At 33.7% G+C, this 19570-nt stretch overlaps 1 protein-coding gene across 2 annotated transcripts in view; it reads right to left on the minus strand.

The window, feature by feature from the left end:
* Positions 1–19570, minus strand: part of LOC120412871 (glutamate receptor 1-like) — a 306882-nt gene that overhangs the window by 17549 nt on the left and 269763 nt on the right. For both annotated transcript variants that reach the window (XM_039573502.2, XM_039573501.2), the window contains exons 5-6: positions 10909–11298; positions 10116–10458 (exon numbers count right to left, since the gene is read on the minus strand). In XM_039573502.2, coding sequence (XP_039429436.1) covers positions 10116–10458; positions 10909–11298 — 733 coding nt within the window. The remainder of the gene's footprint in view (positions 1–10115; positions 10459–10908; positions 11299–19570) is intronic.

Here is a 19570-nt window from a genome sequence, read left to right on the forward strand (position 1 = left end):
TTGTACATCATTCTCTTAACAATAATGCGATTTGAATGATAGATACTTTTTAAAATTAAATTAATCGAATAAATATTCCTTATTTTCCCGAAAAATCAGGGGACAAACAAAATATTTTTTCAAACAACTTCAAAATTTCAATGGAAATTGAAGTGCAATCAGTTGAAATGAATTCAGAATGCATCCTTTGCGTTTAGAATCATTTTAGCGTGTTTACAGTTATTTTTGGGTATTTTTTTGTTTTCGTTCAATCTTAATTTTTTTGAAAACTTATGATTGCAAAACAACTGAACAAATGCATTTTAAAACACTTTTTGCATTGACTTGTTAAGACCATGGCTTGTTATTTAAATTAGGCTGGTACATATTTTATTTAAAGTTTTTATCATCCCCCGAGCAGACGGAAATAACGAAGGAATAACATTTTTTGATAATTGAAAATACTAGCCCAATAACGTTTTATATTATTTATAACAAGATTTGTTATTCGACGTTATGAATTTGTTGTTATTGGACTGTTATTGTAATAACAGACTAATAACATTTTGAGTTATTCTTCGATCAAATCTTTGTTATTCTTTTTTGTTATTTTAACAACTAATCCGATCATCCCAATAACAGTTGCAGTTATTTGTCCATAACAAAAAATGTTATTCCTAAGTTGTTTTTGCTTTCAATCAATATTCGACCAATAACAATTTTTGTTATGATAACATAAAATGTTATTAAACTCTTATGCAAAAATGGATTTTGCAAGAATATTCCATAACACTTTTTGTTATTTTAACAGTATTTTTTATTGAAATGGCATGAATTTTGTTATGACCGTCTGCCCGGGCCCCCCCTTCGAAGTAAGCCCGAAAAATCAGGGGCAAACAAAATATTTGATTAAAAAACTTCAAAATTTCAATGGAAATTTAAGTGCAATCAGTTGAAATTGATTTTAAATGCATTCCCCTGTGTTTGAAATCATTTTAAGCATGTTTGGGTTGATTTAAACATCTTTTGAATTTTTGAAAATTTTCGACTCTTATTATCGCAAAAAGTTTTTCTTACTTTTTTGGAAAACTAATTTAAAATGCATTGTAAAACATTTTTTGAATTCAAATGTTGAGACTATGCACGGTGTGTTTCCTAGAACAAACTTAAGATAAAAAATTCGGCAAGTCTGATATTTGGCACCATGAAAGAAGGGCTCTTTCCCGACATTTTGCGGGGTCCGGCGAAAGATTTCGTCGGGGGGTCTAAAGCAATTTTTTTTTTAAGTTTTTTTTTTCGATTTTTAAGGATTTTTCTTCAGAAAAGTCGATAGAAATTGATGAGTTCATGTTCATATCCATCAAAGTTTGTTATGAATGTGCCTCAAAGACTCTAAATTACATAATTTACTTCAAATCAAAATACTTTACTTACGGAAATTGTTCAGAAAACTGTTCCCTACAATGTGATTGATTCGAATATGTTTTAAAATATGTTGTTTGGCAGAGGATTTAAAAAAATAATTTTGGGAACCTTTTGGGTAATAAATAGCTTTTAAATGAAATACTCTATGTTTAGCAATGTTTAAAGCTCGAATTTGTTTCCGGGCAATCTGTTGCTGTATTTTCATGACAAATTTTACAAATAAAGGTTATTATTTTGTCGTTTTGAGGTTTCAGCTTGGATTTTGGGAATATTTCAAAGAAAGCTAGAAATCTGGTAAATTTTGGTTGAAAATTTTTGATTTGAGGTCAAATATGAGCAGTTCTCTCAGATTTCGGTCATTCCATTTTTTTGTATTTTTTTATCCGACTGAAACTTTTTTGGTTGCTTCGGTATGCCCAAAGAAGCCATTTTGCATCATTAGTTTGTCCATATGAATTTCCTTACAAATTTGGCAGCTGTCCATACAAAAATGATTTATGAAAATTCAAAAATCTGTATCTTTTGAAGAAATTTTTTGATCGTTTTGGTGTCTTCGGGAAAGTTGTAGGTATGGATATGGACTACACTGAAAAAAAATAATACACGGTAAACATTTTTTTGGTGATTTTTTATTTAACTTTTTGTCACTAAAACTTGATTTGCAAAAAAAAAACTATTTTTAATTTTTTTTATATATTTTAGAGGACATCAAATGCCAAATTTTCAGAAATTTCCAGGTTGTGCAAAAAATCTTAGGCCGAGTTATGATTTTAATTTTTGGCCCTTTTGAAATGTTAGTCTTGATTTAAAATTTTTGAAAGTATTTTTTTCGAAATAATCGGAAAATTTAACGAATGTTTCATATTTTAACATTGTAAATCGGACTATTAGTTGCTGAGATATCGACATTAGAAAATAGTGGGCTGTTAGGGTGAGACTTAGAAAACATCAATTTTTCTGTTTTTAAACACTTGCATGGCAATATCTCAGCAACTAAGGGTCGTATCAACAAAGATCAAAAAAGCAAAATATAGAGAATTTTCTCAGCTTTCCAAAAATGTTTTTTTCAAAAGGGAGCAAACATGTGCACTAATTTAAAAAAAACTAAAAACTGCGATTATTTTCAAAAAAGTCACTTAAAAATGGATTTAACTTGAAAATGGTGCACTTTATCTAAATTTCACTAAAGTACTTTTTGATTGCAAATTAGATTTTACATCGAAAAATGATGTTGAAAATTTTTTACGAGCAATATTTCGATTTTTTGAAAAAAAAAACAGTATTGATTAAAAAATTCATAATTCGGTCAAAGATTTTTTGCACAACTTGGAAATTTCTGAAAAGTTGGCATTTGATATCCTCTAAAACATATACAAAAATAAAAAAAAAATTAAAATAGTTTTTTTTTGCAAATCAAGTTTTAGTGACAAAAAGTTAAATAAAAAATCACCAAAAAATTTGTTACCGTGTATAATTTTATTTCAGTGTAGTCCATATCCATACCTACAATTTTGCCAAAGACACCAAATCGATCAAAAAATTCCTCCAAAAGATACAGATTTTTCAATTTTCATACATCAGTTTTGTATGGACAGTAGGGTGCCCAGAAAAAATGACTCCCTGCTCCACAAGCGGAAAACGGTTTTTTGGGTTTTTTTAAGCATCTGTGTAAATTTTGAGCGGAATTGGATGAGTTTAACCCATTGATACTCGAGCCTAAAGTTGGTGAAAAAAACTTTTTTCATACAAAAATGACTTTTTTAAATTCCCAATAACTTTTCAGGATCAAGTTTTACAGCTTTGGTGTGTTCTACAAAGTTGTAGAGCATTAAATTTCCGATAAGAATCTCACTTTTGAGAATATTTGGATGGTAGTTGCGCACCATGCAGACCAAACCGTAAGAAACTTGGGATTCCCATACATTTTTTCGATTTTTCCCATACAAACTTCACCTCCGAGTATCAATGGGTAAATGTTGACCGATTTTGCTCATATTTGGCCCAGAGTTCTAAAATAGCTCAAGGAACAATATTCAGCTTGTGGAGCGAGGTTTTGAAAAAAAGTCCCATATTCTGGGCACCCTAATGGACAGCTGCCAAATTTGTATGGAAAATTATATGGAGAATCTAATGATGCAAAGTGGCTTTTTTGGGCATACCGAAGGTACCAAAAAAGTTTCAGTCGGATTAAAAAATACAAAAATTAAAATTCCAAAAAAAGACCGATTTCGTACAAATTTGCTCATATGTAATTTAGAGTCTCTTGAGGCACATTCATAACAAAATTTGATGGATATGAACATGAACCCATCGATTTCTATCGACTTTTCAGAAGAAAATTCCTATAAAATTAAATCTTCAAAAAAAAGTTGCTCTAGACCCTCTTACGTAATATTTCGCTGGACCCCACAAAATGTCGGGAACTGATACCAATACCTGATGTAATATTACACTTTTTTTTGACACAAAATCCGTCACCATTTCCTGATGAATATTACCATCATTTTTTCTGTGTAGGAAATTAAAAAAAAAATATTTCTTAGACATTTTATTATACTTTTTTATGAACTAATGGTTAAAATACAAGTTTTTTTTATTTTCATTTATCTGAGTCATTTCTTGTTAAATTTCATTTCATCGGGTCATTCTCCGCCAACTCACATAGCAACTTCCCAAACCCCTCTTCCGTTTTTGAAAAATAAGGAAGCAATTTTTTTTAAAAAGGTTAAATTTTTAATAGAAATTAAAGTGTAATCAACTAAAACAAATTAAAAATGCAATCCCCTGCGATTAGAATCATTTTCAGCATGTTAGGGTTGATTCTTTTTTTTTAATTTTGTTGAATTTTCGATTTAAGTTTTTTTTGCAAACATTAAAAAGTTTAAAAATTGAATTTACGATCCCCGATTTTAACATTTGAATGAAAAAGGTGTTAAAAAATGCATTATGCACCTGTCCAGTTGTTTTGCAATCATTGGTTTCCAAAATGCCTATTAAATCGTAAATTTTAAACATTATTTGCAACGACCAAACTCGGAAAGAAAACTTGCAAACTTTATTTTTAAACGTCAACATTTTTGTAATTGTCTTTTTGACAACTTTGTATAACATTACACTCTAAACTCTTAATAATAACTATGCGTAAAGTTAGGGAAAAAAACATTAACTGTAAAAAATTGAAAATTGTTCTAAATAAAAAAAAATTGAAAAAAAATATTCAAAGCTTACCCTGCAGTACAAAGTACTTCCCCCCTACGGTTTCACAAAATCACTCGCCTCTAGCTCGCCAAATGCAACACTGTGTTGTGCACTGTTATTTGCAACAACTGGCCACCACGAGTGCCACGGAGCGGGTTCGCCAGTTAGTCGTGGTTTGACAGCGAGATTACCACAGTGACCAAAACCACATTCACGTGAACAAAGGAGGAAGAGGGGGGGAGAAGGGGGAGTAGTTTTGCTTCGGTTTGCCGTACCCGGCCTGGAAAATGGGAAATTTTTAATTGACCCGAGTGGTTTTCCGCGTTTTCTTTTATCCACTGGGTCACGATGATAAGTTAAACTAATGGAGGTAATTTATGTTTGCTAGTGCCTTGAGATTGGGCATTTTTTTTCAAAATTGAATTTTTCAATATGAAATCGATGAAGACCTATGAACAAAATATGCCCGTGAGCCTAAATTGATTCGGACAAAGCCATGAATACGCTTTTTGAGCTGCTACACAGAATTGGAACAATCGTGAGGAGCTTATATTGGAATGGTCTTGGCTTTGTCTGACTCAAAGACCAAATACCGTTTGATTCGTCTTTTCCCGGAATCACTACATTCAATTCAGATGCTTTCAACCGAAAGCGACGTCAATGCATCAAAATTAGATCCTTCCAGCGAAATCGTTTGCTGAACTGAAGAAGCAATACGACCATTCCGCCCACACACACCACAAAAGCTAAATAAACCGACAAAATTGCCCGCCATCATTCATTGCGCCTTAGCCTTAAAAAAAAAGAAAAACGTTGAAGAAAATCTTGGAAAAGTTCCAAGCCTCTCCGTGTGAAATGAGAGGGAATTCGGCTGAAAAATTACAGGTAGCATCCGGCGGCGGCGCCCACACGGAGAAAAAAGAGTTCCCAAAATCGTGAACAAGCGTTCATGAAAATGGGAACCTCGAACAAAGTGTTCAAATTTCATGGTACGTTTTTCAAAATCGTACCATGGAATTTGAACACTTTGTTCGAGGTTCCCATTTTCATGAACGATTGTTCACGATTTTGGGAACTCTTTTTTCTCCGTGCAGCTATGAAACGGCCATCATTAAATGGATCTTTTCTGAAATGAAAATTAAATTCCACTAGCCATAAAATTGCTCAACAGAAAGAAACATCACACTGCAGAAGCCCCCCCCCCCCATTCCGGAACTTTTGCTCTTTCTGAAAAAAGGTATAAATAACAATAAACACCGAGGGTACCATACATCACACCGCCCGGTCTGGGAACCAAAAGAGGAAGAGGGTTTTGTGCTCCTGTGGCCGGGCTTGGACTTGGCAGCTTCATGGACCAATCCTCTGTATACACATCTGCAAGTTCGTACACCATTGTATGACCTCCAGGGGTGCTTGGGTGAAATTTTGGTAAGGGTTTGCGAAAAGTTTTCGAACTATGAAAAATCAATATTTTAGAAATATAAAATTTGATCTACACAGAAAAAAAAAATCATGGTAATATTACATCTGGGAAGGGGTTTATATTTTATGTCAGAAAAAAAGGTGTAATTTTACCTCTGGAAATGTATAATTTTACCACTTTTCTGGATAATGTCAATTTTCAGTCTAAAATGAGGTAAAATTATATCATAAAAGAGGTTATATTCAACGTTCCAAAATTACAGCTTCCAAATTTAGAATATTTTTTACTCTGTAATCATGAAACTCATAGAAACCTAGAATATGACCAAAAAATTATATTGACACATTGGATCATTTCTGAGAGCAGATCAAGTTTTTGCGGGAAAATTGCATGGAAAAGCATATGTGTTCAGACAATTATCTAATTTTGCTAGGGTAGTTTCTTACACTTTTCCCATGAAAATGAGGCATTTTCAAATTAAGATAAAAAAAACGAAACTATTGGCACTACGCCCCCCGGGGCATGGCCTTCCTCTAACGTGGGATTTCTGCTCCAGCGCCTCTGACGAGACAGGAGAAACCGGGACCGACGTTTTACTTCACCATCCGATAGAAGCTCAGTGGATAAGGCGGGAATCGAACCCGCGTCTCATAGCATCATCGGGATCGGCAGCCGAAGCCGCTACCCCTGCGCCACGAGACCCACATTTAAGATAATTTGAGTTTAAAGAAGAAAAAAACTCTGATTTTTTTAAGCGTTTTAATTTTTTTGTTATGTCCAACAACCTTCTAGAAGATCAGGGGGCAAAAAATATTTTTTTCAAGAAACTTGAAAATTTTAATGGAAATAGAAAGCTAATCAACTGAAAATAATCTAAAATGCCCTAATGCAGACATTGATAATCATATTAGGCATGTTTGGGCTCACTTAAAAAAAAACAACTTTTTTTCTCGCAAAAATAAAATTTTCGTCAATACTTAGAAATTTTGGAAACTTTTGATTGCAAAACAACTGGATAGATGAGTAATGCATTTCAAAACAATTCTTTCATTCAACTATTGAAACCATGGCCTGTTATTTAAATTTTTAACTTTTTTTATTTTTTTGCCCCCCCCCCCCCTTTCGACTATGGTCAGGTCGAGGAACATAAATTAAAAAAAAAAATTGTCCCCCCCTCGACTATGGTCAGAGTCGAGGGACATAAACTTTAAAAAATATTTGCAACGGCATTATACAAAAAAAAAAATTTTTTTAGCAAGCATTTAATCACTTAAAGTTAGGCCGATGCAAATATTTTTCAAAGTTTATGTCGCCCCTCCATTGAAAAATGGCTCAAAAATGAGGGGGCAAAAAATATATAATTTCAAAAAATTTCAAAATTTTAAAGGAAATAGAAGTCTAACCAACTGTAAACAATTAGAAATGCATTGTCCTTCGTTTAAAATCACATTTTGCATGTCTGGAATCGATGAAAAATATTTTAAATTTTTGCGGAAAAAGTTTTTTTTCAGCGAAAAAAAAAAACTATTCAATTTTTGGATATTTTGAAAACTAATGATTGCAAACCAACTAAGCAGATGTAAAATGCACTTTAAAACATTTTTTTGCAATTCCGTCGTGAAACTACTTACTTTTCCTGTCATTGTTGAACGACGAAATAGCCTACTTTTCTGTACCAAAAATAACAGAATCGAATAGCAACACTTTTCAAAATAAATGCTGAAAAGTAACACTTTTCAACATTTTTTTGAATTAAACGATTTATTGACGAACGATTTGTATTTATTGAAATTTCACTCAATGGGTGTTTTTTGAAATTGCAAAAAATGTTGTATGGAACTCGTTGCAAAACTTGATTTTTTCAGCACTCGTCGTATTTATCCAACTCGGTGAACCTCGTTGGATAAATGTACGACTCGTGCTGTAAAAATCCTCTGTTTGCAACTTGTTGCATAAACTACTATTTTCATTCTAATGTTGAGACCATGGCTTGTTATTTCATTTTTTATGTAAAGCAGAAAAATCAAAAAATGTTTATTCTTTAAACATTGAAAAACGAACATAAGAGGTTGTATCCAGCAATCAGCAACAGTGTAAAAATATGAAAATTTTATTAAATTTTCTCGCATTTTATTTGCAGAAGTGCTTTTTCTTCCACAAAGTTTTTAATTTATCTAAATATGGCTATAGCTTTTAAATTAAAAACTTCGATTGCCGATAAAATTAACACCCTTAACAATATTTTTGGAGTATTGTCATACATAAACTTCAGATACCCTATAAAATTTATTTTCGGCAATTATACTTCCTGTACAAGATTTTGCACCATTTTAAATCTTTAAGATGCTGCAAAATCTGGAACAGGAGGTATAATTTTCAAAAATATTTTTCTAGGGTATCTGAAGTTAATGTATGACAATACTTCAAAAATATGAAATGAAGTCCAATAAAAAATATTAATAATTAAATGAGTGTTTTGGGAATTAAACATTTTGAGCAAAAATGTTTATTAAACGATCTGTTTTTTTCCCGTGTACATATTTTATGAAAAAAAGTCTTATTCATAACCCACAATAATTGACGATGATTTTGTACCTTTTTTTTTCTTTTAAATTTGTTGTTTTGTCTTATGAAAACTCAATCTTATTACTTACACCACTGTTTTTTAATGAAAAAATATTACTTACATTAATACGTGTGTTTATTTTTTCACTAAAAAATGTGATTTTTGCGGCGGTTTATTTCAAATACATTTCTTCGTAATGGCGCTTACGTCACAAAGTCAAATTAATGAAAACTATAGATTTTGCATGAAAATTGATGTTATTGAGCAATGCAAAAGGTTTGACGTTTTATCGCTGGCAGTAGCTGAAACAGTGGTGTTAGTGATAAAATTGAGTTTTCATAGGAAATTTTTAAAATTCTCCATTTTTATTTGACTGAGATGGCTGTTTTTTTGGTTTGATTGAGCCTTGATTAACATAACTTAGATTAATTTTTCAGAAGGTCCTTTCTGGAATGTAATTTAGCAAATTATAAATGTAGGATTTTTTTTATTCGGAGTTCAATCCAGAAAGTTTTTTATTTTGACAGGCTGCGTTTGGATTTTTTTTTCATTTTTTTCAAAATATGATTTAAGCATGTTAAATCAATTATCAAAAGATCTTTTTTCTTATAACCTCGTATTGTGTTTCATTAATGACTAAGGTTTATCAATCATTAAACCTTTTTAAAAAATATTTTGGGACTGAATTTTCAGTATTCAAGAAATAGTCTAGCGTGACGTCACAGTCTCACGAACTCACAGATTTTTCATTGATTTTATGAACTGTAAGATAACATCAAATCGGTCTCTTTATTTCGACCAAAATTGCTGCAAATCCGATATTTGGCAGGATTTTGAATTTCATTTAAATTTAGAATAGCTTCTTTAATATTGTTCAATTATCCTAAAAAAAAGGAAAAATCAATGTTATGTCAATAGCATAATAATAGTTATCCTTGAAAGGATCTTGTAGGATCGATTTGAAATTATTTTGAAGACTGTTTAAATCGTTTATTATTCTATTTTTGTAATTAAAAAACAAAAGATTGTTTAATTTTGTCAGATATATTTTGGTAAATTAGCATGAAAAATAAATGAAAAATATTTTTTTTGGTATCCTCTTCTCGACCAGAAATTTTAGAAACTTCAACAATATTTGTAGTGGACAATCCTTGATTGTTTTTTAGGATACTTATTTTTCTATTGTTAAAAAATATTGTGAGAAAATATTGATTAATATTGATAAATTAATATGTTTAAGGTATTGATAGTTATACACACTGATGTGTGAACTGTTTTAATTTAACTTCAAGCTTTTTATTTTGAATGTTTTGAACGTTGGAATAAATCTGGAGTTTTGTAAAAAGGTATCATAAAAACAATGTTAAATTTTGCTTTTTGAGTTTTTTGAAATACTCCTGATCCAAGGCGGTTTCAAAAACTCCCAAATAGAAAAAAAGGTAATTTTGTTCAATGGACCTTGAAAGTGCCACTACGTTCAGGTAACCCTGCGCCCCCCGCCCCATTGCACGACCCCACACTCACAGTTGATGCCGAGCTTTTTCGCCACCAGGTCAGCCAGATCCTTGCAGTAGCCCTCGAAGCGGTCGTTCCCCTCGAGCGTCTCGCCCGGTTCCGGCTGGCGCAGCATAATGTACGGCTCCTCGATGATGGTCGTCACGATGTAGGTCTTGTTGCGCTCGTAGTTCATGTCCGTCTTGAGCCGGGTGTACTTGGCCATCACCGGCGTCAGGCCGGCCTCGTCGCTCCACTCAGCCACCTTCACCATCGCGCTGTTGACGGTCATCTCGACCACGTGCAGGGTGTAGTTTTGCCGTTTGCCGTCTTCATTAAATCTTATGTCCCCGGTCAGGCCGGAGATTTCCACCTGCAAAAAAAAAAAAGACAAGCGGAACGGAAGTTAGGACACAGCACAGCAGCGTTGGCAACACCTGAGAGCTGTTTGGTGTCGTGTGTGAGATAAATAACACTACTCCGGACAGCGACATATCTCTGCAGTGCTTGGGTGTCCTACAGCGGGAATCTGATAGTGCTGCTGGGACACCGAACGACTGACCGACCAGGTACTTTATTTTTTATCCGGATTTGTGTCCGTGTGTGTGTGGAGGCGATGTCATAAAGCTGTTAATGCCTTGGAGATGGACCAAGGTTTGTAGGACTCTACATCAGGCTGGTTCAGAATTTGAACGCCAATCGTCTGAGTTGAGCAGTTTCAATTTTTAACGAGAAAGTGCTTTGAACGTTGAACCAGCCTGGGGTTTCAAAAGGTTTGCACCTTTTAATCCCCTCTCAAAACAATGTAAAGCAAAGAGCTTACCTTTCGCAGATATCGCGAGATTTTATCGCCGTGCTCCCACGGCGTGACCCAGCCCTTGGACATGTTGCAGTCCATGGTGCGCGTCCCGTTCGCCGGCAGGCTGAACGCTTGCTGGCCCCGGCTGCGGGACGTGTACGCCCGGAACTGGTCCGGCTTTTTGCGCACAATCTTCGAGAACGCCTCGACCAGCACGAACACGGCGTCGTACATGAGGGCGGCCTGCGCCGAAATGAGCTCCTTGCCGGCGCCCTGGGACGTGGCCGGGTCCAGCCGCTTCCAGCTGTCCAAGAACTCCTTGACGTACTTTTTGCTCGTGTCCACTATCCGAAAGCCGGTGATGTTGATTGCCCCGTACTCGATCACTTCGCTCTCCCAGCGGTCGTCCATTACCTGGAATGAATGGGAAATCGAACATGGGTTGGGGGTGAGAGTGGTTTAGTGCGAAGGCTTGGTTGGGTGTGAATTAGGACATATTTTTATGATATGATGAGTTTTAAAATGATAGTTTAAAGGTTTGCGCTTTCCATCACATTTTTAAAGTAATTAAGTAATCCTACACGATTTCGCACATTTCCATATATTTGTTATTTGCATGAATTTCTGTGTCGAAAAAAGCCAAAATTGTCGATTTTTTGATTAATATTTTTTTAACAAAACTTAATTTTCCAGAATACGTATTTTTTGATTTTCGAGTTTTTTTGTTATGTTTTAGGGGACAAAACCCCGCAACTTTTGAGCCATAGGGAAGAATGGTAAAAAAAATCAAAATATTGTTTTCAAAAAGATTGGAAAATTTTACGATTGTTACATGTTTTAACATTGGAAATTGGACCATTAGTTACTGAGACATCGACATTAGAAAATGGTGGGTTGTTTTGGTGAGATTAAGAAAACTTCAATTTTCGTGTTTCTTTTTCTTAAAGCGGCTCTATCTCAACAACCCGAGGTCCACTCTTCAATGTCTCTTAGACAATTTTATAGCAAATTTTGCTGAACTCTTTGAAAAAAAAAAAAAATTTAGAAATGGTCACTCAAGGTCACTTTTTAAAAAAATTGAAAACCTACAAATATTTCGCTAAGATCAAATTTTCGGTGTCTATATCTTGAAAACGGAGCCCTTTATCAAAAAATCTGTAAAGCAGGGCTGCGGAGTCGGGTCATATTTCAAACGACTCCGACTCCGACTCCAACTCCAGCTTCCTCAGATTAGCCGACTCCAACTCCGACTCCGGCTCCGGCTTTCAACAAATGGTTGGCTCCGACTCCGACTCTGACTCCACGTATTTTTAAATGTTTCAAAAGTTAGTTAACTATTATTAGTTAATTATTTTTTAAACAATGAAAATAGGATTATTTAAATACTCTCTAAGCGTCATGTTTTCTCAAGAAAAATAAGCTAAAGTAAAGTAAATAAACGGAAAAAAAGTTTCTAGTTTACATGTTTTATACGCTATGGAAACAGAAATCAAAAAATATCTTCAGTTTTAGAGGCATTTTGAGAAGAAAAGTTTTGTAAGTAAATTTGAATTTATTTGCTAAACCTCAAATTTGAAAATATTTTTTTCAAAGCTAATAAATTTAAATATTAAATTGTTATTTTTGAATGCATAATTAAAAGAAACCTGGCCTTAACGATCTATTGGACATTACAATTCAATTTGCTCACTTTCAGGCTGACATTTATAAGAAGCACAGTGACAGGCACCTTGTTTTTTAAATGACAATTTTAGACGAAACATTTTTTTTTTTGTTTTTTTAAGACGTACATGGACATCACGCCATGGCTGAAGGAGATTATTATTGCAAATCAATGTATCTAAACAATTTCTTCGTGGAAAGGACGCTTAAGATGTCATTTTCAAATATCGGTGACATAAAAAATATTTTACCCTGGAAATTTTTAATTTATTTTATTTTAAAATTTTATATACTTTCAAAAGGAGGCTCAAGATACTTCGTGAATCTTCACCCAAAACGAAGCTTTATGAATGATCTTGCGCCTCCATCAGAATATATGAAAAAACTTAAAATATTATAAAAAACAAATATCCACAAGTAAAATATTTTCTAGGTCACAAGTATTCCATTTTTTAAGGTACATTGATTTACAATGATAATCACCTTCCGTTATATTGGCGTGGGATATACAGTATGAGGAAATTCGTACCAGTTGATAATTTGTTAATTTTTTTTTATAATATTTGAAAAATAAATTTTGTTTTATACAATTTTTTATTTGTTCATTTTTGTACTGAATTCTTGAGATTTGTTCAACGATAATTTGCATCGATATCAAAATAGTTTACCTAAAATCAACATCAATATCAACAATCAATGATTATTTAAAAATTAGTTGCAACTTCTTTTGATATTTTTTGTTAGTTTCAATTATTTTCTTTTACTCAGTTATAAACAAAATGCTCATGTTGAGTTCCAAGTAAGAGATTGTTACTATCGTTGATTATTTGTAACAAAAGTTAAACTGTCAGTGACTCTTTTTCGATTTCCAAAAACAGTGAATACTATTTTTAATCTTTTTATGTACCTCGTAATTTTTTTCCTAAAAAATGATTTAACTTAAAACCTCCAAGACATTCGCTATCGGGGTAAAAAATGACTGTGTGTGTACTTTTTTCAGAAAGAACTGGATGAAATTTGATCAAGTTTGAATTTAAAAGGCACATAAATAAAGGCAAAAGGAAGCAGTCAAGAATCAATTAGATATGTCTGACTACATAACCAATATCTTTTTATATTTTTTTTAAAGTGTGATACTACATACTTGGATAAGAGGTTATCATTTAGTGATTATAGTGTAATAACACAATTAGAGCTTTCCAATCACAATAAAAAGCTTCAAAAACATAATTGCATCTGGTAAATCTATTAAAAATATAATATGTTTTGTAAATTAAGCTGTTACATAGGATAATTGCACAATAAAAAAACATATTTTTTGTTGAATTTAAGATAACTCCGACTCCAGGTTATCAGAAATCTTCGGCTCCGACTCCGACTCCGACTCCAGCTCTTAAAATTTAGCCGACTCCGGCTCCGACTCCGACTCCAGCTGCTCGAGTTTTGACGACTCCGACTCCAACTCCGACTCCAGGTCCCCAAAAAGACCCGACTCCACCGACTCCGGCTCCGACTCCGACTCCGACTCCACAGCCCTGCTGTAAAGTACTTTTCGATTGCAAATTAAATTTTTAAAAGATTGAACACGAATGCAAAATTATGGTGAAGTGTCAATAAAAAAACTAAACTATAAAATATTGAGGTAAATTTTTTTTTTGGTATAATTTTTTCCAAAAATCACTTTTTCATCAAAAATTCAGAACTTGGCGGCAGATTTTTTGCCAATACTTCTCTATGGCTTAAAGTTGCGGGTTTTTGTTCCCTTAAACATATCAAAAATCTCGAAAATCAAAATATTAGGTATTTTTGGGAAATTGAGTTTTAATGAAAAAAAAAGTTGATTAAAAAATTTTCAAATTTTTTTCCCGTGTCTATTTTTTTTCTCAAAAGTCCTCAACAATACCTACACCTTTGCCGAAGACACCAAATTGATCAGAAAATTCAATCAAAAGTTACAGCTGTTTAAATATTTACGTACCATTTTAGTATGGATAGCTGCCAAAATTGTATGCATACTTGTATGAGTGAACCAATGACACAAAATAGCTTATTTGGTCATAGGGAAGGCCCTCACAAAGTTTGAGCCAAATAAAAAAATACAAATAAAATCCATTTTTTTGGTAGAGAGTTGCTCCGATGCAAAATCAAATTGTTTTTTTTTTGTTTTTTGTTTTTTGTTTGAATTGAATAATTGGGAAATTGAATAATTGAAAAATTGAAGAATTGAAGAATTGAAGAATTGAAGAATTGAAGAATTGAAGAATTGAAGAATTGAAGAATTGAAGAATTGAAGAATTGAAGAATTGAAGAATTGAAGAATTGAAGAATTGAAAAATTGAAGAATTGAAGAATTGAAGAATTGAAGAATTGAAGAATTGAAGAATTGAACACTTGAAGAATTGAAGAATTGAAGAATTTAAGAATTCGAAATTTCAAGATTCTAGACAGTTAAAAAGTTGCACAATTTTCAGCAGGATCAACCTTTGCCGAACCGATAGCCAGCATCAGTGAAGTGGATATAAAAGCTCGTATGACATAAATCACGTTCTCATAATGCCGAACAAGTTGCTTGTACACGTGGACATAAACACGAAGGGGGAGGGGGGGGGGGGAGAACCCTACACTGCTAAACTCCGCCGTGTTGCTTTCGAGCAAGGACTCTGAAAGTCACAGCGATGGAGAAGAAGAAGCAAGAAATTTGTTCAGAGTCTTCTGAGACGATACGACGTGTGCGTGTGTGTGTGTGTGTGTGCAGGAGGGAGTTTCTTTTCTGAAGCTGTATTTATATTTAATCATAGCTATTGATTATATGTCTCGGTTTGGACGAACCGGGTAATTTATGGTGAAACGACAGAAATTCGATTTCGCAATCAAACTCAGACCCTGACGGCCGGTGGCGGATGATCCTGAAGGATGAACAACTTGATTCGATTGTGGCAAGACGTCATTCTTGCGCAAAATGTTTCACATGAACTCAGGTAAGAATGGAGAGTTTTCCATGAAGCTCGGCAAACTGATTTAATGCAGCGTTCTCTTATTTAAAGGATTCCAACAAAGACATACGTTTTCGAATTTCTCGTTATATTAATTGATTAAATACAGCTGCTGGTTGAGTATCATCGCTCCAAGTATCTGTGTCAAATTCAATTAGTGATTATTATTCACACGTTCCTTCTACAAACCTACACTTTCAACATACAATACCTACTCGAACCATGTTTGCTTCATTCAAATGAGTAACCCATCATGCATAAAACATAAGCTGCTGTCCATCATGAACTCCGCAGCGGAAACCGGCCCCGATGTATCGTTCCGGGTAAGGCAAACAACCGTGAACGAAATGATAACGTTACACTCTAATTATACCATGCTCGACCACCACCACGCCCACCGATCGACCTCCTCGGATATACCTCTAGTAGGTAGTTTTCAATCAGCTCAATAGACTCAACTTGTTCCGTATTACTGAACACCCAGCTGGACTTTCTCCGGAGTCCGTTGAGATGTAAATAGAAATGTTTTGAAAAGTTTCCCCTTTCTGATCAGCCTGAAATGTCCAGCATGGACAGCCCCGTAGTAAATCCAGCAACTATTTCCAGCACGGACGGAGTTTTGCTGAGCTATGTTGGGAACTTTTTTTTTCTCTGCCTTAGAAATGCTCCGGAAACGGGTGAATGTCGGCATTGGCGTGTGCTGCTGCTGCTGCTGCTGTTGCATACATTCCAGGCAGGGAATTTCAACGGGAGCATACCATGTCAGGTGGAAAATTTACCTTTGATAGTAGCTCAACGGGGAACGGCCGGATGTTTTGCAATGAAAAGCATTCAGATGCCTCGTGGAACGTTGTAAGCGCTTTCTCAATGAAGGTTTGGATTAGGGTTGTTTTTAATGAGCGAAATGTTGTTCTTTTATACAATAACATAAATTATTGAAAAGTAAAATTATTGAAAAATAGGCAGGTTAACTTTACAAAGTAACCCCATTCCCTTACCGCTTCATATTTCAACCACAGGATCGGCCCCGTACGAGCGTATTCTGTTCGCCTTGTTCAGTCATGGGGCAAAAATGAGACAAACGCCCTCAATTTCACTCCGCAACGGTATGTTCCGACGACGACTACTGCTAGGAAGATATGAGCGATGAAGCTGTCCGATGGGCGGAAATCGTGTGCCGTACGACGACAGCATCTGGCTGGCAGCACTGGTCGGTAGAACTAGGGTAGTAGGGTGATTCTTGTTGAAAGGTTTTTTGAATTTTCAATCCTAATTTTCTTTAAAAGGGGTGAGTATCCGAAAATAACAACAAACACACAAATAAAATTTAGCATAAGGCTTGTCCAATTGAGCCAATTAAATGAACCTCAAAATAGTATCACCCTATTCTATGATAAAAAGGATATTGCTAGAGAACGCAGCATCAAGAGGGGAAATAAAAAAAGAACGACACAGAACACAGACATGCTTGCACCAGGCGTTCCCAATCATGTGAATCCAGCGAAAGAGTTGGCGGCCTTTTCTTGGTATCCAGTGAACTACATGCAGTCAGCGGTTGAGAAGTGATGGCAGCAAAATGCTGTTGCACACGTGCTTCTGAACAGATAGACAGGGGTTGAACAGGAACATGGTGAAGGCATTTTTTAAAGATTGAATATTTTTATTTTGATGGCAATGAATTTTTATAAATAAGTTTTTTTTTCAAATTAACTACAAAGACAGAATTTAAACTCATGCCAAATTAAGTTCAAGACAATTCTTTGCAAAATAACCCTTTTTGCCTTCCTCACCTTACTGAGGAAAGGCTATAAAATCACTCGAAAAATGAACTTATTAGTTTGACCTCGTAGACCCACCTTCACGTATACTTATCGACTAAGAATCATGTTCTGAGCAAATGTCTGTGTGGATGTAGGTGGGTGGACAAAAAAATTGTCACTCGATTATCTCCGGACTGGATGAACGGATTTTGACTGTTTTGTTCTCATTCGATCCGTATTGGGGTCCCATAGGTCTTCATTTAAAATCAGCAAGTTTAGTTAAGTACTTCAAAAGTTATGCTAAAAAAAAAACGATTTTGGTGATTGTCCGGAAAATTGTAAAAAGGGTGGTTTTGCAAGAAAACATTTTCAGAAAGATAATTAAAAAGCCTTTCAAATGAGCTTAAAACATCGATGATCTGGCAACCCTATCAAAAATTATTAGCACTTAAGTGTTATTTATACACTTTTTTGGAGGCCGGATCTCAGGTATTGTGATAGAAATATTGCCTGAATCATCCATGCGAACTATCGTTGGATAGGTTTTTTATCAGACCTTGGCGATGAGCCAGAAATATTTAAGGTCTGTGAACCCTATCAAAAGAAATGAGTAATGAAGTTGATTTGTTAAACATGTTGCTATTTTTGCTGAATGTATTGACTTTATGAATATGAGGAAGGCACCAACCACCTAAAGGTGGATAATGTAACGTTTTTCAATATAAATTTATCTATATTACAAAATGGACTATACTTTTATACTCAAAGGAGCCATTCGCATCATTAGTCATTCCATATAATTTTCCATGAAATTTGGCAGCTGTCCATAATGGTGACAAAAAAAAAATTTGTTAATTTCTTAAGAGGTAGCCCCTGGCTCGATTCCTTAGGTAAAAAAAATGCAACTTTGCCAATTTCGAGTCAAATCGGTTAAGAGTTAAGGGTCGATATCGATCGTTGAAGTTTGTTGTTATATTTTTGTGAGTTTTTCCATTCTTTCATACATGAGCAGTTCCTTAAAACAAAAGTTCGACCTATAAAATTTGTTTTTAAAACAACATTTTCTTGACCTATTTTTGAGAGTTTTTCCATTCTTTCAAATATGAGCAGCTCTGCCAAAAAAAAAGTTCAACTTATTTTTTTTTTATTATTTTTTAAAACCTTTTCTTGACTGTCATAATGATTTTGTGAATTAAATCATTCTTTCATACATTAGCGGTTCTTTTACTAATACTACCTTTGAAATATTTTTGAAATTTTTATTTTATTTATAAAAATTGTTGGACTATTTAAGAGACTTAAACATTCATTAAAATTTAAACAGTTTCGAAAAATTAAAAAGTCTTGCTCCTTAAATATTGTTGCAAATTTTCTTTCATTTTTCAACCTTTCTTTCATCACAGTAGATCTTATGAAAAATAATATTTATAATATTTTTAAAATATGTTCTTAATATTTAAAAAAAAAACTTCACATTTTCAAATTTTAGTGCAATCAGCCGAAATCAATATTAAATCATTTTTTTTTGGGTTTATTTAAAAATCGTTTAAATTTTTGAAAAAAAAAATTCGCAAAAAGTTTGTTTTTTTCATTTAAATTTTTGTTTTCGTCAAATCATACATTTTTACAAAACTAATGATTTTAACTCAACTGAACTAGATTAAAAGGCATTTTGAAACACTTTTATCATTGAAATCTCTAGACTATGCCTTGTTTATTCAATTTTTATAATTATATTTTTTGGTATGTGAAAAGTCTAAAATCTTTTGTCTTTAAGGATACTTTTGATTTCGTTGCTGTTTTTGTTAAGGTTGTTGGTATGGATGAGGACTACACCGTTAAACAATGATACAAGGAAAATACTTTTTAGCTAGTTTATAAAATGAATTTGTGTCACTCAAAATTTCTCCCAAAAACCCTTTTTTATCTTTTGATATATTTATGAGACATGAAATGTAATATTTCAGAAAATTCCAGAATTGGGTACATATTTTTAATTTGTAATTTAAAGAAAATCGAACGAAATCAAAAGACGCGTTTTTAACTATTTCGCCATTTTGAAACGTAAGTCAAAATGTTCTTTCGAGTAGGTGAGAAAATTTCGCAAATGCTCAATTTTTTAATGAAGAAAATCGGGAAACAATGAGAAATCGTCGAAAACCTGCTTTAAATAAAGTTCAATTTCCGTCTGAAAAAAGTTTCAAAAACCAAAATAAAGGGGAAAAGTGGGCAAACAAAAGCGCAATTTTTTAACAACTGAAAATTGCTACA

Source organism: Culex pipiens, chromosome 3 (assembly GCF_016801865.2).
Source record: "Culex pipiens pallens isolate TS chromosome 3, TS_CPP_V2, whole genome shotgun sequence".
Classification (NCBI taxonomy): domain Eukaryota; kingdom Metazoa; phylum Arthropoda; class Insecta; order Diptera; family Culicidae; genus Culex; species Culex pipiens.